We start from the raw sequence: 26,288 nt of genomic DNA on the forward strand, positions 1-26,288 counted from the left end.
TTGCCTCACCGTGAATTCTTGTTATTAGTACCTTTTCTGGCAGTAGTCCTTCTGAGGTACACATCTCTTCACCTTTCAACTTCAGGCATTGCAAGGATCCTGTATCTCTTAATATTGTTGCCTCTTTACCTGCTGCTCCTGGCCTATGCGAGTAAAGTTTAGCTTCACAAGTGTATGGTTTAAGAAGATCTAGCACTTCCTCCTTACCCAACCCCAACCAGCTTGTACATTCTGGTGCTGCTTTCTAGCTTCCACTGTTCTTTCCATGACCACTCTAACAAAATTCTTTGGCCTCTCCTGTTTTCCTACATCTGACTTCCCAGTGCTTTTCCTAACCCACCAGCACTGATTTAATGTGGCCTACTTTGGTGCAGTGAAAACACTGGAGCTTTTTAACTTTGCTTTCCCCTCAAGGGTTTCCTTTTTACCCTGTGGTAAGTTATGTTAATCATTTTCTCAGAGATCTACCTTTCCCTTTCCACATGAAGATTTCTCTTTTCTCCAATTTCCATCCCTCATGGATTGAAATTGATTTTGGAAGCCAAACTTTGATTTATGGGCCAACTCATAATCATCAGCCATTTCAGCTGCTAATCTTGCCGTCTTAACTCTCTGCTGTTCCACATGAGTTCTCACTACTTCAGGAAGTGAATTTTTGAACTCCTCCAAAATAATCTTCTCTCTAAGAGCATCAGAGGTTTGCTCCATTTTTAATGCCCTTATTTACCTGTCAAAATTATTTTGTTTGATCCTTTCAAACTCCTTAGATTCCGGAAACGTTGTCAGTCAGCTTCTGGCACAAGCTCATATGCACATAAAATGGCTTTCTTCACCTCCTCATACGCCCAGATACCTCCTCTGATAGTAATATGAATACCTCACTAGCTTTACCTACAAGTTACATTTGGATCAACATAACCCACATGGTCACTACCCACTGTATTTGTTTAGCCATCTTTTCAAATGAGATGAAAAATGTTTCTACACCTTTCTCATTAAATTTAGGCAATGCTTAAACTTATTTAAACAGATTCTTACAAGGTCTTTGGCTACCATGGGTTTGCTCATCCTCACTCTTTTCCTCACTAAGCTTACCTTCAGATATTCATCTCCATCTGTCTCTCTTGCTGTTCTGCTAAAGTAATTCATTCTTTTTCTCTTGCCTCTGCTTTTAATAGTAATTCAAACTGTTTCATTTCTGTTGCCCTTTCCATGTCATAGAATCATAGAAATGTACAGCACGGAAACAGACCCTTCGGTCCAAATCGTCTATGCCAACCAGATATCCCAGCCTAATCTAGTCCCACCTGCCAGCACCTCTTCTCTATCCTATCTACCTGAAACTCTACTTTGAAGGAACTACAAACCTGCACTCCAAGGTTTCTTTGTTCAGCAACACTTCCCAGGACTTTACACTAACTGTATAAATCCTGCTAAGGTTTGCTTTCCCAAAATCCAGCATCTCATGTTTATCTAAATTAAACTCCATCTGCCACTTCTCAGCCAATTGACCCATCTGATAAAAAATCCCACTGTAGTCTGAGGTAGCCTTCTTTGCTGTCTGCTACACCTCAAATTTTGGTGTTATCTGCAAACTTACTATCTATACCTCTTATGCTCACATTCAAATCATTTATATAAATGACGAACAGTAGTGGACCCAGCACTGATTCTTGTGGCCTCCATTGGTCACAGGCCTCCAGTCTGAAAACCAACCCTCCACCACCACCCTCTGTCTCCTATTTTTGAGCCAGTTCGGTAACCAAATGGTTAGTTCTTCGTGTATTCCACGAGATCTAACCTTGCTAACCATTTCCAAAACCTGCCTCCCAATCTGCTCCTCCGTGTCTCTCTTGCTCCTCCTTGGTAAAAAGATAAAATCAAACACAGGGTCTTGCGGGAGAGATGGCAGAGAGATTCAGCATGCAAGACCTTCTTCCTGTAGTGGTTTCTTTGAGCAGCAGTCTCAAGACTGACTGCTTGCTGTCAACAGTCAGACAGCTAAAACCCAAATCAAACGAGAGAAAAGCTGAGCTGGAAGGACTGCCACTCCCCTTTCATTGTTTTTTTACAAACTTAAGAGCTTCTTCAAGTAGATATGAGAGTAATAGGGTGGTTATGGGAGGGGATTTTAAATTTCCAGACATAAACTGGGACTGCCAAAGAATTAAGGGTTTTGGTGGAGAGGAATTTGTTAAGTGTGTACAAGACAATTTTCTGATTTAGTATGTGGATATACCTTCTAGAGAAGCTGCAAAACCTGACCTACTCTTGGGAAATAAGACAGGGCAGGTGACTGAGGTGTCAGTGGGGGAGCACCTTGGGGACAGCGATGATAATTCTATTAGATTTTAAAATAGTGATGGAAAAGGATAGACTGGATCTAAAAGTTGAAGTTCTAAATTGGAGGAAGGCTAATTTTGATGGTATTAGGGAAGAACTTTCAAAAGCTGATTGAGGGCAGATGTTCGCAGGCAAAGGGACAGCTGGAAAATGGGAAGCCTTCAGAAATGAGATACCTGGAGTCCAGAGACAGTATATTCCTGAAAGGAAAAGCTGATAGGTGTAGGGAATGCTAGATGACTAGAGAAATTGATGTTTTGGTTAAGAAATAGAAGGAAGCATATGTCAGATATAGACAGGACAGATCAAGTGAATCTTAGGAAGAGTATAAAAGTAGTAGGAGTATACTTAGGGAAATCAGGAGGGCAAGAAGGGGACATGAGATTGTTTGGCAAATAGGGTTAAGGATAATCCAAAGGGTTTTTATAAATACATTAAGGACAAAAGAGTAACTAGGGAGAGAATTGGGGTTCTCAAAGATTAACAAGGTGGCCTTTGTGTGGAGCCACAGGAGATGGGGGAGATGCTAAATGAGTATTTTGTATTCGTGTTTACTGTGCAGAAGGACATGATAGACGTGAAATATAAGGAAATAGATGGTGTCATTTTGTAAAATGTCCATATTACAGAGGAGGAGGTGCTTGATGAGTTGAAACACATAAAAGTGGATAAACACCTAGGACCTGATCAGGTGTAGCCTAAACCACATGGGAAGCTAGGGAAGTGATTGCTGGGGCCCTTGCTGAGATATTTGTATCATTGATAGACACAGGTGAGATGCCAGAAGACTAGAGGTTGGCTAACATTGTGCCACTATTTAAGAAACGTGGTAAGGAAAAGCCAGGGAACTCTGGACCAGTGAGCCTGACATTGGCAAGTGGGCAAGTTGTTGGAGGGAATCCTGAGGGACTGGATTTACAGGTATTTGGAAAGGCAAGGACTAATGAGGGCTAGTCAGAATGGATTTGTGCATGGGGTATCATGTCTCACAAACTTGATTGAATTTTTTGAAGAAATAACAAAGAGGATTGATGAGAGCAGAGAGGTAGATGTGATCTATATGGACTTCATTAAGGTGTTTGGCAAGGTTCTTCCTGGGAGACTGGTTAGCAAATTTAAGAACTCATGGAATACGGGGAGAACTAGCTATTTGGATACAGAACTGGCTCGAAGGTGGAAGACGGAGGATGGTGGTGGAGGATTGCTTTTCAGACTGCAGGCGTCTGACCAGTGGTGTGCCAAAAGGATCGGTGCTGGGTCCACTATTTTTTGTCATTTATATAAATGATGTGGATGTGAATATATGAGGTATAGTTAATAAGTTTGCAGATGACCCCAAAATTGGAGGTGTAGTAGACAGCGAAGAAGGTTACCTCAGAATACAACAGGATCTTGATCAGATGGGCCAATGGGCTGAGGAGAGGCAGGTGAGTTTAATTCGGATAAATGCGAGGTGCTGTGTTTTGGAAAAGCAAATCTTAGCACACTTTATGGTAAGGTCCTAGGGAGTGTTGCTGAACAAACAGACCTTGGAGTGTAGGTTCATAGTTCCGTGAAAGTAGAGACACAGGTAGATAGGATAGTGAAGAAGGCATTTGGTATGCTTTCCTTTATTGGTCAGAGTATTGAGTACAGGAGTTGGGAGGTCACGTTGTGGCTGTATAGGAGATTGGTTAGGCCACTTTTGGAATATCGTGTGCAATTCTGGTCTCCTTCTGGCGGAAGGATATTGTGAAATTTGAAATGGTTCAAAATGGATTTACAAGGATGTTGAACTATAGGGACAGGCTGAATAGGCTGGCACTGTTTTCCCTGGAGTGTTGGAGGGTAAGGGGTGACCTTATCGATGGTTTATAAAAATCATGAATGGCATGGATAGGATAAATAGACAAAATTTTTTTTCCTGAGGTGGGGGAAGTTCAGAACTAGAGGCTCCAAATAAACCTGTTGGACTATAACCTGGTGTTGTGTGAATTTTAACTTTATCTACCCCAGTCCAAAATCAGTTCCTCCAAATCATCATAGAATATGAGTTCCCTGATTGGAGCTATTAATCTGTTCCAATCAGGGAACCCTGACTGATAGAGATAAACAGGAATGTCAGAGGTTATGTTAACTCTGAGACCTGGCTCTGAGGGAGCTAGATCAGTGTCAAAGACTCTCCATTTGTGTCAGGGGACTGGCTTTGAGCTGGCTGGCCACACAGCCAATGTGTACTGCTGCTGGTTTCTGTTTTTTTGGGGGGAAACCTGATTCCTGAACTGGCTGATCTGTACAGCCAGTTCTTTAATTGGTATTCCTTTTTTATTGAGGACTGATTTCTAAATTGGCTGACCTTCATAGTCAATGTGTTTCAGGTGTATTTCAGTTCCCATTAGGCAGCTGTTGTTTCGCTGGCTGGTTACAGCCTGTGTGTTACTCTTTTCATTTACTTTGAGAAAAGGACTATGCTGTTTTTGTGGCACGGCTTATCCCTTGCACTCTGGTTTTCTTTCTTTTTTGCTTGTATTTTCACTTTTTTTTAAGTGTTTGGACTGGGCCCCTGTGAGAAAATGCACTTTTTCAGCTGGAAGGCCTGGCTCCCTGTGAGAAGACTAGGCCTCTAAAGACTGAACACCTGTGTGTGTGCTGGGAGGTGAGCATTTGTTGCATGTTGGAGAAGATCTTCTCTGTTGGAGTAGACTAAACCTGTGAGTTAACTGCACCTTTTTCAATGAACTGTATTACTGCGAGTGGGTATGGTCCTCTGAGGATGGACCAGGCCCCTCTGGAGACTGAACACCTGTACGTGTGCTATTGGGTGTGCATTTTCTGCATCATGAATAGACTCAGTTTTCGATTGAGGACTCTGTTTCTGGCAATGGACTCTGCATTCTGAAGAGAACTGTTTATGGTAATGGATTCTGTTTGGTGGTAATTGATTCTGTCTTGTTGCTTGTTGGGATGATCACCTGCACTGTCTTGTGTGTCACTGGGTCTGGCAAGCCTTACTGTGAGCTGAAAGACTGATAGGTCCCCAAAAACTGTCACCCCGAGAGCCGGAGGCTGGATAGGCCGTCCTGTGAACCTGAAGATGGGTAGGCTGCCCAGAAGGTGAGTAGGCCGTTCTGAGTGCTATCATCCTGAGAAGGGGTAATCGGGACAGGCTGTCCTAGAGGTGGCTGGAAGGTGTGTTGGAGAAGCCAAAAGCCAGAAGGTGCGTAGGGGCAAGCCGAGATCCAGTAGGCTTGTGGGCCATTGTCCCAGAAAGGGGAACGGGCTGTCCTAGAAGTGGCCGAAAAGTGTATCAGGGCAGTCCACAGGCCGGATGGCGTGTCAGGATGGGTGAGAGCCAGATGGTACGTAAGGGCAGACAGAGCTGGGAGTTGGTATGCCATCCTTGGCACTATCACCGCAGGCAGGTACCGGGGCAAGTTGTCCTTGAGGTAGCCATTAGATACAAAAAGGCGGTTAGGGGAGCCAGAAGGTGGGTAGGCCATCCTGATCGTTGTCATCCTGGGGAGGGTGGAGGTGGGGGGTGCGGCTGGGGAAACAGGATGGGCTGTGTTAGAGGTGGCCTGAAGGTGTCAGGGCGGACCGAGAGCCAGAAGGGGCATAGGGGCGGGCTGCCTTAGAGTAGCCAGAAGGTGGGAGGGACGCATGTCTTGCTGGGAGGAGTCTGTATTCTATGCACTGTTTCTCATTTGATTGGACTGTCTGATATATATATTTGTTATTTTTGTAATGACTGAAAATGGAATTTGAGATTTGTCTTCATTTCCCTAAAAACTGATTGAATGGCGGAGTTTGGGGTCTGGTTTTGCAGCCCCTTTGCCCTGTAAATTTCTGTTCACGTTAACTGTGTCATTTGTACTGGATAATAAAATTTAAACAAAACAGGAATGACAGAGGTTATGTTCACTCAGAGCCTGGTTCTGAGGGAACTGGATCAGTGACACTTGATGATGGGGTACCAGCCTTTGTGGAGTTATTTCAGGGACCTGATTGAGGTCTGTGACATTATGAGGGGCATGGACAGAGTGAGTATGAAGTAGCTATACCCCTTAACTGAAGGGTCAACATTGAGGGGGCACAATGTTTAGATGAAGACAGGAGGTTCAGAGGGGAATTGAGGAGAGGTGTTTTCATCCAGCGGGTGGTGGGAATCTGGAATGGATTGCCTGGGAGAACAGCTGAGGTGAAAAACTTCAACTTTTAAAAAGTACTTGGATGAGCATTTGGAATGCCATAAACAAAAACAGAAATTGCTGGTGAAACTCAGCAAGTCTGTGGAGAGAAAACAGAGTTCATGTTTCAGGTCCAGTGACCCTTTTTCAAGACTAATTGTAGCAAGGAAATTGTTGGTATGTATGCTAAAGATGGGGTGGGGGGGGAGGAGTAAATGAAGATGGAGATGAAACCCAGAGAGAAAGTACAACAAAGATCAAAATTCAAAGTGTCTTTTCTGTGCTGTATAGCTCAGGTCTGGCAGCATTGACCCGAAACATTCATCCTGTTTCACCCTACACAGAAAGCTACCTGAGTGATGAGTATTTCCAGCAGTTTTTGCATTTCCAGTATCTGAACTATTTTGCTTTATATTGAAGTCCTTCCTCAATGTGTTTATGTTTAACATTCCAAGTCAAGGATAACAGCCCAACAAGAAATTAAAATCACACAACAAATCTCTTTTCCTTTTCCTCTGGTTGCATGTTGCTTGTCATTTCACCAGTTTGTAATAGTCGGTGTGAGGCAGCAATGCTTCTCCAAACGATAGAACAGCTCATGAGAGGACAATGTAATGATTACAGCAAATAGCAGCTGGATTTTACTACTCCTTCCTGCAATCTGATCCAGAATTTCAGCCAGAGGCCAGAATTTGGATTGAGTTTATGGATTCAAGCAATATCTGCCCTTGACTTGATCCATTTCTGATCTTGGACAGGTGAGCTCAAAGAATCATCATAAAATCCCTACAATGAGGGAGCAGGCCATTTGGCCCATCAAGTCTACACTATCACTCTGAAGAGCATCCCACCCAGACACATCCCACTACACTATCCCAGTAACCCTGCATTTCTCATGACTAACCTAACAAGCCTGCTCATCCCTGGACACTACGGGCAATTTAGAATGGCCAATCGACCTAACCTCCACACCTTTGGACTGTTGGAGGAAACCAGAACACCCAGAAGAAACCCATGTAGACACGGGGAGAATGTGCAAACTCCACACAATCACCAGAGGGTGGAACCAAACCTGGGTGTTGTGAGACAGCCGTGCTAATAACTGAGCCACTGTGTCGACCCACTTGCTCAATATACCATGATAGTATCCATTTTCATTTTTCAATTCTTCAGAAATTATAATCACCCTCCCTGCAGGTCTCATGATGAATCTTTAGACTTCCAGTACAAGGGCTGCAATTTAAATTTCCTTCTCAAAAGATGCAATGTTTAGATTCATTCATATGCATACTGTTCTATTTGAGAGAGAATCCTAGAATAGATCGGAAATTGAAAAAGACTAATGGCACCGAGAAGATACAATGATGTCCTGAGCCAATAAAGGATCCTTTTTGGTTTGCTGAAATGCACATGCATTGAACAACTGACTCCTTTTGTATCTATTAATGGACTTTACCATCCTTCCATGACATTGCTGCTTCCTTTCTCTGTAACCTCTTCCAGTTCCAACATCCTAAGAATTATGTCCTCTTCCTATGCTGCTTCTTGTGCTGCTTTAGCTGCCTGTTGCTCACCCCCATTGACAGTTCTGCCTTCAGCTGCCCAGATCAAAGCTGTGGAAGCTCCTTAAACCTTTCCACTGCCTACTGTTCTCTCCTCCTTGAAGCTTTTGGATGTTTCTTCAAATTTTTTTTCTCTTTATTGTCAATTGTTATCTGATTATCCTTGTGTGAAACAGATGATTTACTATGTTAAAGACACTGTAAAAATAATTTATAAAGTTTAAAGATATTAAGAACTTGCAGGTTCTGAGAGAGATTGATCTGTTTTAATATCTGAGCTCTAAGGTTTGATGTGTCTGTGGTAATAGTCCCAACCTTTCTTACAGAACAAAAGACAGCGAAGCACAGCACAAGGTTGAGGAAGAAAGCAAATGATCTTACTGAAATTCTGAGTGCCATAGATTCAATAAAGCATGCACAGGAGGAGATCAACAGGTATGAACTGGAAATTAAATTTAAAGAATTCTGCATGGCATTTGTAATGCAGGTTGACTGTGTTCTTGATAATTCCAAAACTGTCAGGGCAGATGATTTACTTGAAGTTGATTTGGAGATTCATAAGGAGGGTTGGAGTTATAAGGAGAGGCTGGGTAGGCTGAACCTTTTTCCCCTGAAGTATAGGAGCTGAGAGGTGACTTCATAGAGGTTTATAAAATCAGGAGGGGCATGGATAGGGTGAATAACAAAGGTCTTTTCTCCAGGGTTGGGAAGACCAAAACTAGACAGCAGAGGTTTAAAGTGAGAGGGGAAAGATTTAGAAAAAAAGATCTGAGGGTCATGTTTCCACACTAAGGGTGTTGTGTATGTGGAATGCAAGAGGAAGTGGCAGAGGCAAGTGCAATTACAATGTTTTAAAAGACATTTGGATAGGTACAAGGATAGGGAGAGTTTAGGGGGATGTAGGGCAAACACAGGCAAATGGGACTAGTACAGTTTAGAAAACCTGGTCAGCATAAATGAGTAGGGCCTGTTCCATGCTATAACTAATTGAAATTGAATAGCAATTTTGGAAAGTTTTATTAATGCTGAACAGATGGAACAATGACAGCATCTGGTGATGAAGAGAAGCATGGAGACTGAAAAGATGAGGCCTGCCTTGAGCCAGTTTTTTAAAAAATATTGTTTTTTAATCAACCCGTTCATAGATGTTATTACGCACCTATGGAATAGGTGAACCCGGGTCTCCTCGTCCATGGATAGGGACATTACCACTGCACCACAAGACAGCCCCTTGAGGCAATGTACCTTTGACAAGCCCCTCTGATTCAGGTGATACTAATATTGTGCAATAGGTGCAGTTAAGATATTACCTGATAATTAATTTTTACACAGTAGCCTCAAACTTTATTCACCTCCCACAGGAGAGTATGGGAGTGATATTTCTTAGGTTATGTAACTTGCAAATTTGTGATGATTAATTCCGGAAAACAGTTTCATGGACACCGATAGGTTCTAAGGAGCTCAGCAAAGTCATATTTATTTGAATATTTTGATATTGGAAAGAGATGCTCACTTATTTCATTGCTCACACTACAACAGAGGATAGAAGTTAGAAGCATTGATCCTGGCTGCTTCACTTTCTTCACCACAAACCCTAGGCTATTGGCCATGTTGTAATGGTGCACTTCGATGTAGGTCATGCTCTTTCATTCAGCCTAGACACAGATTTTTCAGGTTTGGGCAGAAGATACAGAGCAGGGACATGAGGATGTCTTTACTCAATGAGTGGTAATGTCCTGCAACATAGAGGTGGTGATTCAACAGGGAATTGGGTGAACTGCAGAAAAAAATGAACTTGTCAGAGTAGGAGGAGCAAGCATAGAAATAGGACTGATTGGATAGCTCTGCAGGGAGCTGGCATGGACCTAATTGACTAATTGGTCTTTCTGTGCTCTGATCATTTTTTGACTAATCCCTTAAATGCATTCTGGTGCTTTCTTAAACTGACTTTATAGCCCCTCCCGTTGTGGGTGATGGATCATGAACCTTCTCATATTTACATTTAGTAAAAAGGGATGATGTCATGGCATAGGCTATAAATCCCCATTGGATTTAGTTGGAGCAGTTATTTTGCACAAAGTGTCCCACATGCTACACCCAAGTTATGAATTCCACCTCAGACCCCGACTCAGATTGCAATTTATTCCTGTGCCGCATTGACTTTGCGCTGCCTGCAGTGGACCAGTAGGGGACAGCAGAGTGTTCCTGACCCATTCACCCCGAGCTTTGATGAGCCATTTACAGTATACAATGGAAGGAATTTCCAGGTCCCTATTGATGGAGATTAATTTATCATCTCTCTCTGTTTTCTTTCTCTCTCCTCATTCTCACGCGCTCTCTTCCCCACCACAATGTGTCTCTCCCTCTCTCCATGTCTCCTCTCTCTCTCTCTTCCCTCACTCCTACATTCCCCTCTCTCTCTCTCTCTCTCTCTCTCTGTCTCTCTCTGTCTGTCTCTCTCTCTCCCCGCCCCCCCCACCCCCGTGTGTGTGTCTCTCCCTCTCTTCCTGTCTCGTCTCTCTCTCTCACTCTCTCACTCTCTCACTCACTCTCTCACTCACTCTCTCACTCACTCTCTCACTCACTCTCACTCACTCTCTCACTCACTCTCTCTCTCACTCTCTCTCTCACTCTCTCACTCACTCACTCACTCTCTCACTCACCTCACTCACCTCACTCACCTCACTCACTCACTCACTCACTCACTCACTCACTCACTCACTCACACACACACACACACACACACACACACACACACACACACACACACACACACACACACACTCTCTTTTTCTCCTTCTGTGTCTCTCACTATCATATCCTCTTCATTTCTTCTGTCTCATCTCTGTTTTTATCCATCTTCTCTCGCATGCTCGTTCACTCTCTCTCTTTCCCCCGTGCAAGTTCAGGTGGCAGTTAGGAAAAGAAATGCAATGTTAGCATTCATTCATTTCAAGAGGTTTAAAATGCAAAGGAAGATATGTGCTGCTGAGGCTGCACAAGGCTTTGGTCAGACTGCATTTGGAATATTGTGAGCAGTTTTGGGCCCCATATTTAAGGAAGGGTGTGTTGGTGTTGGAGGGGGTCCAGAAGAGGTTTGCAAGAATGATCCCAGAGCATGTCTGTACTTGATGGAGTTTGAAAGATTGAGGAGGGAATCTGATTGAAATTTAGGGAATTCTGAGGGGCATTTATAGAGTAGACATAGAGAAGATGTTTCCAGAGTAGGAGAGGCTAAAACCCAAAGGCTCTACATCAGAGTGAGATGAGGAGGAATTTCTTCAGCCAAAGAGTGGTTAGTCTGTGGAACTCATTGCCCCAGAGGGCTATGGAGGCCAAGCATTCAATGTATTCAAGACAGAGATAGGCTATTGATTGGTAAGGAGATGATGGGTTAGAGGGAGAAGGCAGGAGAATGGGATTGAGAAACATATTAGCCATGATCGAATGATGGAGCAGATTTGATGGGCCGAATGGCCTAAATTCTTCCTATATCTTATCGTCTCTGCCTCCCTCCCAACCCCTCCTCCATCCTATTCCTCTTCCCCATCTCTCTCTGTCTGTCCCTTTCCCGCTCTTTCTTTGCCTCTCCTCGCCTCAACCTCTCCTCTTGTCCACTCCCTCCCTGTCACTCCCTGCCCATTGTCTCTATCTACCTCTACCCCCTCTCCTCCTCTTTCTTTCTTTCTCCCTTTTCCTTCTCTCCCTCTCCTGTCCTCCTCTCTCTCTCTCTCTCACTATCATGTTTGCTCTCTGTTTCTGTTCTTAAACACTCACTCTGGCAGCTTCATTTCTTGTTTTGTTGCTGTTAAAAAATAAACATTTTTCATCTTTCCTTTTTGAGGCTTTGTCAGACTTTCACAGCTGCTGTAACTCTACTTTAATGCCTGTCATTTTGTTAGACTATTTTGAAATTAGCTTTGCTTGAGATGAACCTTTAACCTTTCTGCTGCTTTGTGTCTCTTTGTACTTCTAAGTTATTTGGGATGACAGGTTTCTTTTTAAAAGTATTCGTTCCTGGAATGTGGGTATCGCTGGCTAGACCATCGTTCATTGCCTGCACTAGCTCTGAAAGCTAGTACTTGCAAATAAATCTGTTGGACTATAACCTGGTATTGTGTGATTTTTAACTTTGTACTTGAGAAGGCCTTCGTGAGTCATGGCAGTCCATGTGCTGTGGTTTGACCCACAATGTCCTTAGGGAGGGAATTCCACGATTTTGACCCAGTCATAGTGAAGGAACAGTAATATACTTCCAAGTCAGGATAGTGAGTGACTTGGAGGGGAGCCTGTAGGGGGTGGTGTGCCCGTGTCCTTCTAGATGGAAGCTGTTCTGAGGTTTCAGCTCATGTTATCTTGGACATGGTTTGAGTAATGTTCAAGCTATAACAGGGCCATTGTTAGCAATTAAAGATGTGCTTTCAAATTTCTGATTTCTCAGTGAAATCACATTAATTAATTAATTCATTTGTGGTCAGGACCATTGTCAACTAGGATGTTGCCTGGTATGGAGGAAAGGTCTGAGGAAAGGCTGAGGGACTTGAGGCTGTTTTTGTTAGAGAGAAGAAGGTTGAGAGGTGATTTAATTGAGACTTATAAGAAAGTCAGAGAGTTAGATAGGTTGGACAGTGAAAGCTTTTTTCTTCAGATGGTGATGCCTAGCACGAGGGGACATAGCTTTAAATGAATAGATATAGGACAGATGTCAGAGGTAGTTTCTTTACTCAGAGAGTAGTAAGGGTATGGAATTCACTGCCAGCAACAGTAGTAGACTCACCAACTTTAAGGGCATTTAAATGATCATTGGATAGTCATATGGACAAGAACGGAATAGTGTAGGTTAGATGGGCTTCAAATTAGTTTCACAGGTCGGCACAACATCGAGGGCTGAAGGACCTGGACTACACTGTAATGTTCTATGTTATAAATGGATATTGAAAATTTTGAACAAAATCTAAATTATAGCTTGCAGTTCCAATGCTGCATGACCAGTTACTCTGAACATCCCTATCACCATTTGATTCCTAATTCCCATTTACAAACAAACAAAGGACAAGAATAGGCCACTTGGTAAGATGATGGCTCATCTGATTTTAACCCCAGCTCTACATTCCTGCATATCCCTCAATAATCTTTCATCCCCTTGGTCATCAAGAATCTATCTCCCTCTGCCTTCAAAATATTTAAAGATTCTGCATCCACTGCATTTTGAGGATGGGAATTCCAAAGACTCATAACCCTGTAAGAAATGAATGGTTTCCTGATCTTTATCTTTAACTCTGACTCTTAGTTGTAGATCCTCCCACGATAAAGCATCCTTCCCACCTGGTCAAGAGCCCTTGAGATAGTCTGTGTTTCAATTAAATCACCTCTGACTCTTTTAAACTTCAGCCTACCCTGTCTATCATTTCCACATAAGACAATCTACCCATTTCAGTCATTAGTTTAGTAAACCTTCTCTGAACTGCTTCCAAAACATAACATTCTTTCACAAGTACGCTGACCAGTACTGTACACAGTACATTTTTCTTTAACTGGTTTTGGAAATTGGGGAAAAACTCCTGCTGTAGTCAAACTAAGTACAGAGGAAGAACTAGGTAATGACCATGTCCAAAAGAAGAGAATTGACCCATCATTACTTGACATTCAATGCTGAATCCCTCATATGAGATACCTGGTGGTTTTCAGAAATTGAATGGACTAGCCATATAAATACTATGGCTAGAAGGGCAAGTCAGAGGCTGGGAATTCTGCAGAAAGTAACCCACTTCCTGACTTCCAAAGCCTGTCCATCATCTACAAGGCATGAGTCAGGGATCAGGTTGTAAATTTGCTCGCTGAGCTTGTTTGTCACTATACTAGGTAACATCATTAATGTGCCTCCGGTGAAGCGTTGGTGTTCTGTCCCACTAGCTATTTATCTGTTCTGGTCGGTGACAGCGAGTGGTAGTAGAAGGAAAATATTCTGCCTGGAAGTCTGTGGTGAGTGGTGTTCCACAGGGCTCTGTCCTTGGGCCTCTACTGTTTGTAATTTTTATGAATGACTTGGATGAGGGGATTGAAGGATGGGTCAGCAAGTTTTCAGACGACACAAAAGTTGGAAGTGTCGTTGACAGTATAGAGGGCTGTTGTAGGCTGCAGCAGGACATTGACAGGATGCAGAGATGGGCTGAGAGTTCGCAGATGGAGTTCAACCTGGATAAATGCAAGGTAATGCATTTTGGAAGGTCAAATTTGAAAGCTGAGTACAGGATTAAGGTTAGGATTCTTGGTAGTGTGGAGGAACAGAGGGATCTTAGGGTGCAGGTACGTAGATCCCTTAAAATGGCCAACCAAGTGGACAGGGTTGTTAAGAAAGCATATGGTGTTTTGGCTTTCATTAACAGGGGGATTGAGTTTAAGAGTCGTGAGATCATGTTGCAGCTCTATAAAACTTTGGTTAGACTGCACTTGGAATACAGCGTCCAGTTCTGGTCACCCTATTATGGGAAAGATGTGGATGCTTTGGAGAGGGTTCAGAGGAGGTTTACCAGGATGCTGCCTGGACTGGAGGGCTTATCTTATGAAGAGAGGTTGACTGAGCTCGGACTTTTTTCATTGGAGAAGAGGGGACCTAATTGAGGTATACAAGATAATGAGAGGCATAGATAGAGGCGATAGCCAGAGACTATTTCCCAGGGCAGAAATGACTAACACGAGGGGTCATAGTTTTAAGCTGGTTGGAGGAAAGTATAGAGGGGATGTCAGAGGCGGGTTCTTTACACAGAGAGTTGTGAGAGCATGGAATGCGTTTCCAGCAGCAGTTGTGGAGGCAGGGTCATTGGGGACATTTAAGAGACTCCTGGACATGAATATGGTCACAGAAATTTGAGGGTGCATACATGAGGATCAGGGGTCGGCACAACATCGTGGGCTGAAGGGCCTGTTCTGTGCTGTACTGTTCTATGTTCTATATCACTTCCGGTTCTTTTTCTGAGACGTTGTTCATGTACATGAGTACCAACTAGCCACCAAAAGACGTGACCAACTATCACTGGTATCCATAGACACAGATGAGGAGGGACACCAGTTCGACTGGGACAATACGTCCATCCTGGGACAGGCTAAACAAAGACCCACAGGGGAATTACTGGAGTCCTGGCATTCAAACCGGAACTCCATTAACAAACTTATCGATTTGTACCCCATTTACTAACCTCTCAGAAAAAGAACTGGAAGTGATAACACCCACCACATCAGACCAAGACAGATAAATAGCAAGTGAGACAGAACACCAACTCACTGATGATGTTACCTAGCATGGTGACAAAATCTCTAGAACAAATTACCAGCTCAATGAGCAAACTTACAACCTGATCCATAACCTGAGTTACAAATCTTCTCCAAAATGGCAAACAACTCAGGGATGTGACGGAAACACTCTCAATTTGCCTGGGTGAGTGCAGCTCCAACAACGCTCAAGAAGGTCAATAACATCCAGGACAAAGCAGTCAACTTGATCGGTTTCTCTTCCCCTGATGCACTGTGGGAGCAGCGTGTACCATCTCTAAGGTGCACTGCAGTAATTCATCAAGGTGCCCCTATTCCATGACAAATAAAAAGGCATGTTTTCTGCAATAATGGTGCTATCAAAATAAAAACATTTTTTCATTCTTATCATTATCATCTGCATTGTTCCCCTCTCCTAATCCTCCTCCACGCTCCCTAATTGAAAAGTATGCAAGTGTTCAGGGCTCCCCAATAGCAGCAGTATGTTTATGATTATGTGGCATGTGTGTAATGTTTAAAATGAAAGAATTGCAAAGGTAGTGACTGCTAGGTTAATATTGCTCAGGGTACTGTGGATCAGTGAGACTTTAGGTGCATGATCAAAATATAAGTTGATTTTTTTCTCTTAAAAGAAGTGCTAGGCTAGAGATGTGAAATACTTATGAATTACAGTGTGTTTTGCCTTTGGACTAAAAAGTGCACTCTTTATTTTAGAAGTTTGACAGCTCTGAGGACTCGAACAGTGGCAAGCCAGTCTAATGCAAATCACTCCCTCTTGCAGCACAGAGACTATGTGGTTATTATCTTCCTTATCCTGCTTCAAATTATTATTAACTCTATATTCAATTAACCATGACCAGAATCAAACACAGCCATATATCAGAGCAACCTGGATCGGTTATTTTAAGGTTTGTTCTTCATTATATGTGGATCACTAACTATAAGGGTGCCAGGCATTATGTTGGACTAAATGTGCTTCTAATTTGATGACAAAATTCTTCAAAACATTTTCATTGCGTGTATGATATTATGTATATTTAATTATCTTGCAGTCAAATGCAATGCTTTAAAACAAATTCTCCATGCTCGTTGATGCTCCATATATAACTGGCTAGATACAAGGATCAATTTTTACAACTGTAGTTAAGCCAGTTTTAGCAGAAGCCATAAACTAAATAATGTGCAAACGTTAGAATACCACTAACAGCAAAAATACTCGTCCAATATACAAAAGTGCTTTTCGAATAATTTCTGAATGCTGTTTTGAGAATTCCCTGTTAACTAGTGCTTAGTTTATGAGTGTTACAGTCCCTTAAAAGAGACAAGTGAGCTTAGCATAAATGTTTAGTTGGAGTGTAAAATACTTGTATTTAAAAGGTCAAAATGTATTCTTTTGTGACAGGATGTTGAAGAATGTAAAGCAGTGCCTTCTTGATGATTTCACACTGGGGTGTGTTCAGTATATACTAATAACAAACAGGATGGGGCTGTGCCATAGGGGAAAATGCCTTATAACATTCCAAATGTGGAGTTTTGTCTTTAAGTTTATTTTGATGTCTCAAGTTGTCATGACCAAACACTGCCATTAATACCTGTATGGTAGCTTGTAAAGATAGATTTTATTCTGGTCATTTACAGTAAAATTAATCTGAACATATCTTTAACAAGTTGAGTTTATTCCTGACTTTGCATCAATTATTCCTGTTTTGTGCATGTTTGGTTATGTGTAACTTTTTTTTCTGTCCCAACCTGTAGAAATAACAGGATTGCATTGTAATTGCTATTCTTGGTGTATTATATTAAGGTTATTTCTGTAAAACTAGAAAGTGTTTAAACCAGCATCTTTCAAAATGTTATTGTTGCATCAACCTATGGTGACTGTTGAAAACAAAAACTGATTATGCTTTAAAGGACCAGTGTTGTACTTTTTATGTACTAAAAGAAGTTGGATATGTGTGATTGGAGAAAACCATTGGTGGGATCATGTGAATGTTTTATCAATTATACCTAATGTATTTATTCATAAAACAGTCTTTTGTTAACTAAGATTTATCAAAATCCTTTGTTTCCATAAATTCCGTATTTTCACAAGGTTCACTTAACCAATAAAATATCTACACAAATAAAGCAGCAAAAATATTTTCATTTATTGTCTTTGTGAGATTTACTTTTGGTTAAGTGTGGGTTGTCAATGTAATACACAGTAGTAGACAAGCAGTGAGATCTGCATCAGGCACTTAGCATTTCACTCCTTTAACAACCATTTGCAAGACAATATATATGGTCACTAACGTAACAAAAAATTTATGATCAGCTGATGTATGAGATGCATTGGCAGAAAGGCCTTGGAATCTGGCATTTTGCCTGAATCAAACTGAAATGTCACACCATTCATCCTCTTGATGTTATATTGGAACTTGAGTTAAAGGTCTTGGGAGTGTGGAATCATCTTGATTTCTTTGACATTGAACGAACAAGAAAAGGAACGAGAAAGTGAGTGAGCCTAGCCAGGTGATGCATTATTTAGTAAAACAATGGCAAGTTAGCATTTTTAGTTAATGACATAACATTAAAAATAGTCAGTAAAGACTGGCCTCACTGTCAAGCTGCCCCAGTCTGACATGGAATCTTGACACAGTGTCAACCCATCTCAGCACCTTCCATGTGAGAAAAGGAGTAGATGATTCAGCCTATCAACCTTGCTCCACCATTCAAGTCAATCGTGTCTGATCACCCACTTCAAGTTTTTTTCTTTCAATATCCAGAAAGCAACGAGGAAGAAAATAGCAATCAGGGTAAAACGTGCCTGGATCAGCATGTCCAGTCAGTCTCACTATCTGATTAAGAGTTGGCCCTTCCACATCCCTTGTGAGAGTATGGGTCTTGCTCTCCTCTGCATCCATGAGGCTCTGTGGACTATCAGCAGCAGCAGTATCATACTCCCAACACTATCCACAACCTCATGTCCTGGTACATCCATCAGGGACAGGCAATAAGTGCTGGCCGGCCGGCCAGCCAGCAACACCCACGTCCCACGAGAAAATTAGAAAATACTCAACTGTTACCATTTAGTCAGGGGATCAACCATGGTTTAATGGAGTGTGCAGGAGTAGCACCAAATATACCTAAAAGTGAGATGTCACCCTGGTGATGCTACAAACAGAATTACTTGTGTGTCAAACAGTATAAGCAGCAAGTGGTATAATTACTAGGTGATCCCAACCCACAACCAACTTATCAGATCTAAACTCTGCAGTCCTGCCACATCCAGTCGTGAATAAAGTTGGCCATTTAAACAACTCACTGGAGGACGAGGCTCCACAAATATCCTGATCCTCAATGGTGGAAGAGCTCAGCACGTCATACATTAGAGAAGGCTGAAGCTATGGAGCGAAGGTCTTATGAGGAAAGGCTGAGGGACTTGAGGCAGTTTTCATTAGAGAGAAGAAGGTTAAGAGGTGACTTAATTGAGACATAATATAATCAGAGGGCTAGATAGGGTGGACAATGAGAGCATTTTTCCTCAGATGGTGATGGCTAGCACGAGGGGACAGAGCTTTAAATTGAGGGGTGATAGATATAGGACAGATGTCAGAGGTAGTTTCTTTACTCAGTAGTTGGGGCATGGAACATCCTCATGCAACTATAGTAAGAAGAAACCAATTTTAAAGGCATTTAAATAGTCATAGTGTAGGTTGGATGGGCTTCAGATTGGTTTCACAGGTAGGCGCAACATCGAGGGCCGAAGGGCCTGTAACTCTGCTGTAATGTTCTATGAAGTTTTTGCAGCAATCTTCAACCAGAAGTGCTAGTGGATGATGGATCTCAGTCTCCTCCAGTGGTCCCTATCATCTCAGATGCCAGTCTTCAACCAATTTGATTTACTCCATGTGATATCAAGAAATTGTTGGAAGCACTAAAAACTGCAAATGCTATGGGCCCTGACAACTGACAAAAGTACTGAAGACATGCACTCCAGATTGTGCTGTACCCTTAACTATAGTAGCATTTAAGTTTAATAAAAATCTAGAATTAAGTGTGAGACCATTATCAATTTTAGAAAGACCCATCTGGTTCACTGATATCCTTCCTGGTAGGAAGGAAGGAAACTGCCATTCTCACCTGGTCTGTCCTCCATGTGACTCCAGACTCTCAGCAATGTAATCAACTCTTAACTCTATTCTGGGCAAATAAAGGTGGGCAATAAATACTGATCCAGCCAGCAATGCACATATCCTGTGAAGATAAGAAAAGAAGCAGGAGTAAACCATCTGGCCCATTGAGCCAGTTCTGCCATTCAATAAGACCATAGCTGATCTTTTTGTGGACTCGGTTCTACTTACCCACCTGCTCACCATAACCCTTAATTTCTTTACTGTTCAACAATCAATCTATCTTTGCCTTAAGAACAGTCAAGGAGGAAGCCCCAACAGGTTCACTGGGCAGGGAATTCTGCAGAATCTCAACCCTTTGGGAGATGAAGTTCCTCCTCAACTTAGACAATAGGTGCAGGAGTAGGCCATTCTGCCCTTCGAGCCAGCACTGCCATTTATTATGATCATGGCTGATCATCCTCAATCAGTATCCTGTTCCTCCCTTATCCCCATAACCCCTGATACCACTATCCTTAACAGCTCTATCCAACTCTTTCTTGAAAGTATCCAGAGACTTGGCCTCCACTGCCCTCTGGGGCAGAGCATTCCATACACCCACCACTCTCTGGGTGAAGATGTTTCTCCTCAACTCTGTTCTAAGTGGCCTACCCCTTATTTTTAAACTGTGTCTCTGGTTCGGGACTCACCCATCAGTGGAAACATGCTTCCTGCCTCCAGAGTGTCCAATCCTTTAATAATCTTATATGTCTCAATCAGATCCCCTCTCAGCCTTCTAAACTCAAGCGTATACAAGCCCAGTCACACCAATCTTTCAGCGTAAGATAATCCCGCCATTCCGGGGATTGACCTCGTGAACCTACACTGCACTCCCTCAAAAGCCAGAATGTCTTTCCTCAAATTTGGAGACCAAAACTGCACACAATATTCCAGGTTCGGTCTCACCAGGGCCCTGTACAGCTGCAGAAGGACCTCTTTGCTTCTATACTCAATCCCTCTTGTTATGAAGGCCAGCATGCTATTAGCTTTCTTCACTACCTGCTGTACCTGCATGCTTGCTTTCATTGACTGATGTACAAGAACACCTAGATCTCATTGTACTCCCCCTTTACCTAACTTGACTCCATTTAGGTAGTAATCTGCCTTCCTGTTCTTGCCACCAAAGTGGATAACCACACATTTATCCACATTAAACTGCAGCTGCCATGCATCTGACCACTCACCTAACCTGTCCAAGTCACCCTGTATTCTCCTAACATCATCCTCACATTTCACCCTGCCACCCAGCTTTGTGTCATCAGCAAATTTGCTAATATTACTTTTAATACCTTCATCTATATCATTAATGTACATTGTAAAAAGCTGCAGTCCCAGCACTGATCCCTGCGACACACCTCTGGTCACCGCCTGCCATTCTGAAAGGGAGCCCGTTTATCACTACTCTTTGTTTCCTGTCAGCCAACCAATTTTCAATCCATGTCAGTATTTTGCCCCTAATACCATGTGCCCTAAGTTTGCTCACTAACTTCCTATGTGAAAGTCCAGGTATACTACATCCACTGGATCTCCCTTGTTCATCTTCAGAGTTACATCCTCAAAAAATTCCAGAAGATTAGTCAAGCATGATTTCCCCTTCATAAATCCATGCTGACTCTGACCTATCCTGTTACTGCTATCCAGATGTATTGTAATTTCATCCTTTATAATTGACTCCAGCATTTTTCCCACCACTGAGGTCAGACTGACTGGTCTATAATTCTCTGTTTTCTCTCTCTCTTCTTTCTTAAAAAGTGGGACAACATTAGCCACCCTCCAAACCACAGGAACTGATCCTAAATCTATAGAACATTGGAAAATGATCACCAACGCATCCATGATTTCTCGAGCCACCTCCTTCAGTACCCTGGGATGTAGACCATCAGGCCCTGGGGACTTTATCAGCCTTTAGACCTAACAGTCTCTCCAGCACCAATTCCTGCCTAATATAAATTCCCTTCAGTTCAGGTCCTTCAGCCACTATTACATCTGGGAAATTGCTCATGTCTTCCCCAGTGAAGACAGATCTAAAGTACCAACTCAACTCTTCTGCCACTTCTTTGTTCCCCATAATAAATTCACCCGTTTCTGTCTTCAAGGCCCAATTTTAGTCTTAACCATTTTTTTTCCTTTTCACATACCTAAAAAAGCCTTTACTATCCTCCTTTATATTTTTGGCCAGTTTACCTTTGTACCTTATTTTTTCTTTGCGTATTTCCTTTTTAGTTATCCTCTGTTATTCTTTAAAAGCTTCCCAGTCCTCCGATTTCCCACTCATCTTTGCTATGTTATACTTTTTCCTTTTTGTCTTTATCTGGTCCTTAACTTCCCTCATCAGCCACGGCCACCCCTACCTCCCCTTAGGATTTTTCTTTCTTTTTCGAATGAATTGATCCTCCACCTTTTGCATTATACCCAGAAATACCTGCCATTGTTGTTCCACTGCCATCCCTGCTAGGGTATTGCACCATTGAACTTTGGCCAGCTCCTCCCTCATAGCTCCATAGTTCCCCTTATTCAACTGAAATATTGTAACTTCCGATTCTACCCTCTCCCTTTCAAACTGCAGATTAAAGCTTATTGTATTGTGGTCATTACCTCCTAATGGTTCATTTACTTCGAGGTCCCTGATCAAATCCGGTTCGTTGCACAAGACCAGATCCAGAATTGCTTTCTCCCTGGTAGGCTCCAGCACAAGCTGCTCTAAGAGTCCTAAGTCTGCACCCCCTCCCCCCCCCCCGCCCCAATGTTGAGGCTATGTTGTCTTGTTCTAGTTTCACCCACCAGTGGAAACAATTTCCCTGTTTCTATCTTATCTATTCCTTTCATAATTTTACATGTTTCTAGAAGATTCCCCTCTCATTCTTCTAAGTTCCAGTGAGTACAGTCCCAATCTACTCAGTCTCTCCTCATAAACCAACCCCCTTCAATTCCAGAATTAACCTAGCGAACCTCCTCTGCACCCTTTCCAGTGTCAGTCCATCCTTTCTCAAGTAAGGAGATCAAAACTGTACACAGTACTCCAGGTGTGGCCACACCAGCATTCTATATAACTGCAACATAATCTGTTTTTTAAACTCCATCCCTCTTGCAATGAAGGACAATATTCCATTTGCTTTCCTAATTACGTGTTGTACCTGTCAACCAACTTTTTGTGATTCATGCACAAGGACACCCAGGTCCCTCTGCACAGCAGCAAGCTGCAACTTTTCACCATTTAAATAATCGTCTATTTTGTTGTTATTCCTACCAAAATGCATGACTTCACATTTACCAACATTGTACTCCATCTGCTAGACCTGTGCCCACTCACTTAACTTATCTACATCCTTCTACAAATTTCCAATGTCCTCTGCACACTTTGCTCTACCCACTCACTTTAGTGTCATCTGAGAACTTTGATACCCCACACCTGCTCCTCAACTCTATATCATCTGTGTAAATTGTAAACAATTGTGGTCCCAACACTGATCCCTGAGGCATACCCCACTAGCCACTGATCAACAACCAGAAAAACACCCGTTTATCCCACTTCTGGCAACTGTTAGCTAAACGATCTTCTATCCATGCTAATACATTACCCATAATACTGTGCATCTTTATTTTATGCAGCATCCTTTTGTGCGGCACCTTGTCAGATGCCTTCTGAAAATCTAGATGCACCACATGCATCAGTTTCCCATTGTCCACTGTGTTCATAATGTCCTCAAAGAATTCCAGTAAATTAGTTAAACCTATCTTTCATGAACCCAAACTGCTTCTGCCCAATGGGATAATTTTAACCAGATGTCTCGCTATTTCTTCCTTAATGATGGATTCAAACATTTTTCCCAGAAAAGAAGTGAAGCTAATAGGTCTATAATTACCCATCTTGTCTACCTCCTTTTTTTTGTAAATATATTTATTAGCAATTTTTTTAACTTTACAAACGTATAAAATTTTTGAAAAATACAATCAACAACAAATATCAGTTTAATAAAAAGAAAAAACCCACAAATTACAATACAACTACTGTCTACTAACTATTAACCTACCCTATAATACAAAACAAACCCTAACACTGTGCAAAGCAATACCAAAAAAAACCCCACAAAATACAGAACAACTATGCTCAGCGCAAAGCTCCCAAACAAAGGAATGGGAGCATTGTACATATACTTGTATTAACTAAAGAGACCCCCTCCAGGGCCCAGGGCTTGACAAATCTAACTATCCTGGTTAAACAAACACCATAGTTAAGACAACTGATGAATCAATTTCCAAATAACTCAAGTAGGGCTGCCATGTCTTATAAAAATCATCTGTAAAAAGGTCCAAGGGAATGTGCTCCATAATTAATTCCTGCCATCCCAGCAAGCCCGGCGGGTTCTCTGACACCCAATTCATCAGAATATTTTTCCTTGTATTATGCAAGAATATTAAATAGTTTCTTCCCATGCCTGTCTAAAGTTGGTAAATTCAGTAGACCTAAGAGGAGAGATATCGAGTCTACTTTGACTTCAGTCCTCAATACCCTCCCTATCTCTCCCGCCACAGAACTCCAATAAACACGGAGCCTGTGGCATGTCCAGAAGGAATGGGGCAGAGTACCTACACTTATTTTACATTTGGAGCACACTAAAGATGCTCCTTTTTTAAAATTTGCCAGACGGTCTGGTGCCAGCTGAGCCCTGTGCAGAACTTTTAACTGTGTAGCACATGTCCAATTACAGATTGAGATCTTTCGAGTATTCTCCCATATGTTCTCCCATGTTTCAGAAGAGATCTCCACTCCCAGCTCTTGCTCCCAGGCTTCACATAACTGGTTAATATCCTGCCAGGCCCTGCCACCCAGCAGGTGATAGAAGGCACTAACCAAAAGGGTGCTTGTGGAACATAGTAACAACCTCTCTGAATCGGCCTTATAGGGCTCAGTGAGAAGGGTAGTCTTCTGGATGAAATCCCTAACCTGAAAAAAACGGAAAAGATCTCTGCTAGGTAACCTGTATTTGTAGCTCAGTTGCTCAAAAGACATCATAACCTCCCCCTCAAGCAAGTCTCCCAAACTAGAAACTCCTCTCGCTGCTCATAGTTTGAACCCTGAGTCCATTATCCCTGGTCGGAACCCTGGCATGGCAAGTACAGGTGTAAGTGGTGAAGTCTTGGATAAACAACCCTCACTCTGACGCATCACCCTCCATGCCTTGACTGTACTAATGACAATGGGGTTCCGGCAGTGGTCCATAACTGTCCTCATCTTATTCATGAACAACAGGTCAATAAGAGGGCACTTTGCCTGGGAGGCCTCAATATCCAGCCATATTGAGTTTGGATCGTTAACTACCCAATCACTGACAGAGGACAGCAGGGAACTCAATTGATACCTCCTGATGTCTGAGAAATCAACTCCTCCCACTCCATGAGGCAACTGCAATTTAGTAAGTTTGATGAGGGGCAGCCCACAATGCCAGACAACGGAATCAAACCATCCCAAAAGCTTCTGCAACGTTGACCTGGAAAATATTATAGGGAGTATGCACATGGGATAAAGCAAACGAGGAAGAACATTCATCTTAATTAGAGATATTCGGCCCAGTCATGAAATTGGAAGAGCCTCCCATCTCTGGAGATCTCGCCTAATATTGTCGAGCAAGTGAGCAACGTTAGTCCGGAATAACAGATCAGACTTGGGGGTAATAAAAATGCCTAGGTATCGGAACCCTGCCCGTGACCACTTAAAAGGGAACTTAGGGCCACCTTCAACTTCTGGCACATCCTTAAGGTTCCCCAAAGGCATAGCCTCCGATTTTGCAAAGTTAATCTTATATCCTGAAATAGCCCTAAATGAATTGATACATTGTATCAAATGGGATACGGAGGTGATCGGGCTCGATAAAAACACAAGGACATCATCCGCGTACAGTGTAATCTTGTGTGTCCTCAATCCCGCTTCCGGAGCAGTTATTTGGACGTTCTGAAGAATGGCCTCTGCCAGCGGCTCTATCACCAACATAAACAACAACGGTGAGGGAGGGCAGCCTTGCCGACTACCCCGACCAATCCTAAAATTCCCAGACTTCACCCTGATGGTGATGACCGCGGCCAGAGGGTGGCAATATAAAACCTCCGTCTGGATTAGAGTGGTGCTGGAAAAGCACAGCAGTTCAAGCAGCATCTAAGGAGCAGGAAAATCGACATTTCGGGCAAAAACCCTTCATTAGGAATAGAGGCAGGGAGCCTGCAGTGTGGAGTGATAAATGAGACTGGGGTGGGGGTGGGGAGAAAGTAGCATAGAGTACGATAGGTGAATGGGGGTGGGGATGGAGGTGACAGGTCAGAGAGGAGGGTGGAGTGGATAGGTGGAAAGGAAGATAGGCAGGTAGGACAGGTCATGGGGACAGTGCTGAGCTGGAAGTATGGAACTGGGGTGAGGTGGGGGAAGGGGAAATGAGGAAACTGGTGAAGTCCACATTGATGCCCTGGGGTTGATGTGTTCCAAGGCGGAAGGTGAGGCGTTCTTCATCCAGGCGTTCGGTGGTGAGGGAGCGGCGGTGAAGGAGACCCAGGACCTCCATGTCCTCGGCAGAGTGGGAGGGGGAGTTGAAATGTTGGGCCACGGGGCGGTGTGGTTGATTGGTGCGGGTGTCCCGGAGATGTTCCCTAAAGCGCTCTGCTAAGAGGTGTCCAGTCTCCCCAATATAGAGGAGACCAGATCGGGAGCAACAAGTACAATAAATGATATTGGTGGATGTGCAGGTAAAATGTTGATGGATGTGGAAGGCTCCTTTAGGACCTTGAATGGAGGTGAGGGAGGAGGTGTG

At 42.8% G+C, this 26,288-nt stretch overlaps 1 protein-coding gene across 9 annotated transcripts in view; it reads left to right on the plus strand.

The window, feature by feature from the left end:
- osbpl8 (oxysterol binding protein-like 8) overlaps positions 1-17,485 on the plus strand; it is a 372,304-nt gene extending 354,819 nt beyond the window's left edge. For all 9 annotated transcript variants that reach the window (XM_072552065.1, XM_072552064.1, XM_072552067.1 and 6 more), the window contains 2 exons: positions 8,398-8,506; positions 16,055-17,485. In XM_072552065.1, the coding sequence (XP_072408166.1) occupies positions 8,398-8,506; positions 16,055-16,190 (245 nt within the window). In that variant the 3' untranslated portion in view covers positions 16,191-17,485. The remainder of the gene's footprint in view (positions 1-8,397; positions 8,507-16,054) is intronic.
- The last annotated feature ends 8,803 nt before the right edge of the window (positions 17,486-26,288 follow it).

The sequence above is a fragment of the Chiloscyllium punctatum genome, chromosome 32 (assembly GCF_047496795.1).
Source record: "Chiloscyllium punctatum isolate Juve2018m chromosome 32, sChiPun1.3, whole genome shotgun sequence".
NCBI lineage: Eukaryota > Metazoa > Chordata > Chondrichthyes > Orectolobiformes > Hemiscylliidae > Chiloscyllium > Chiloscyllium punctatum.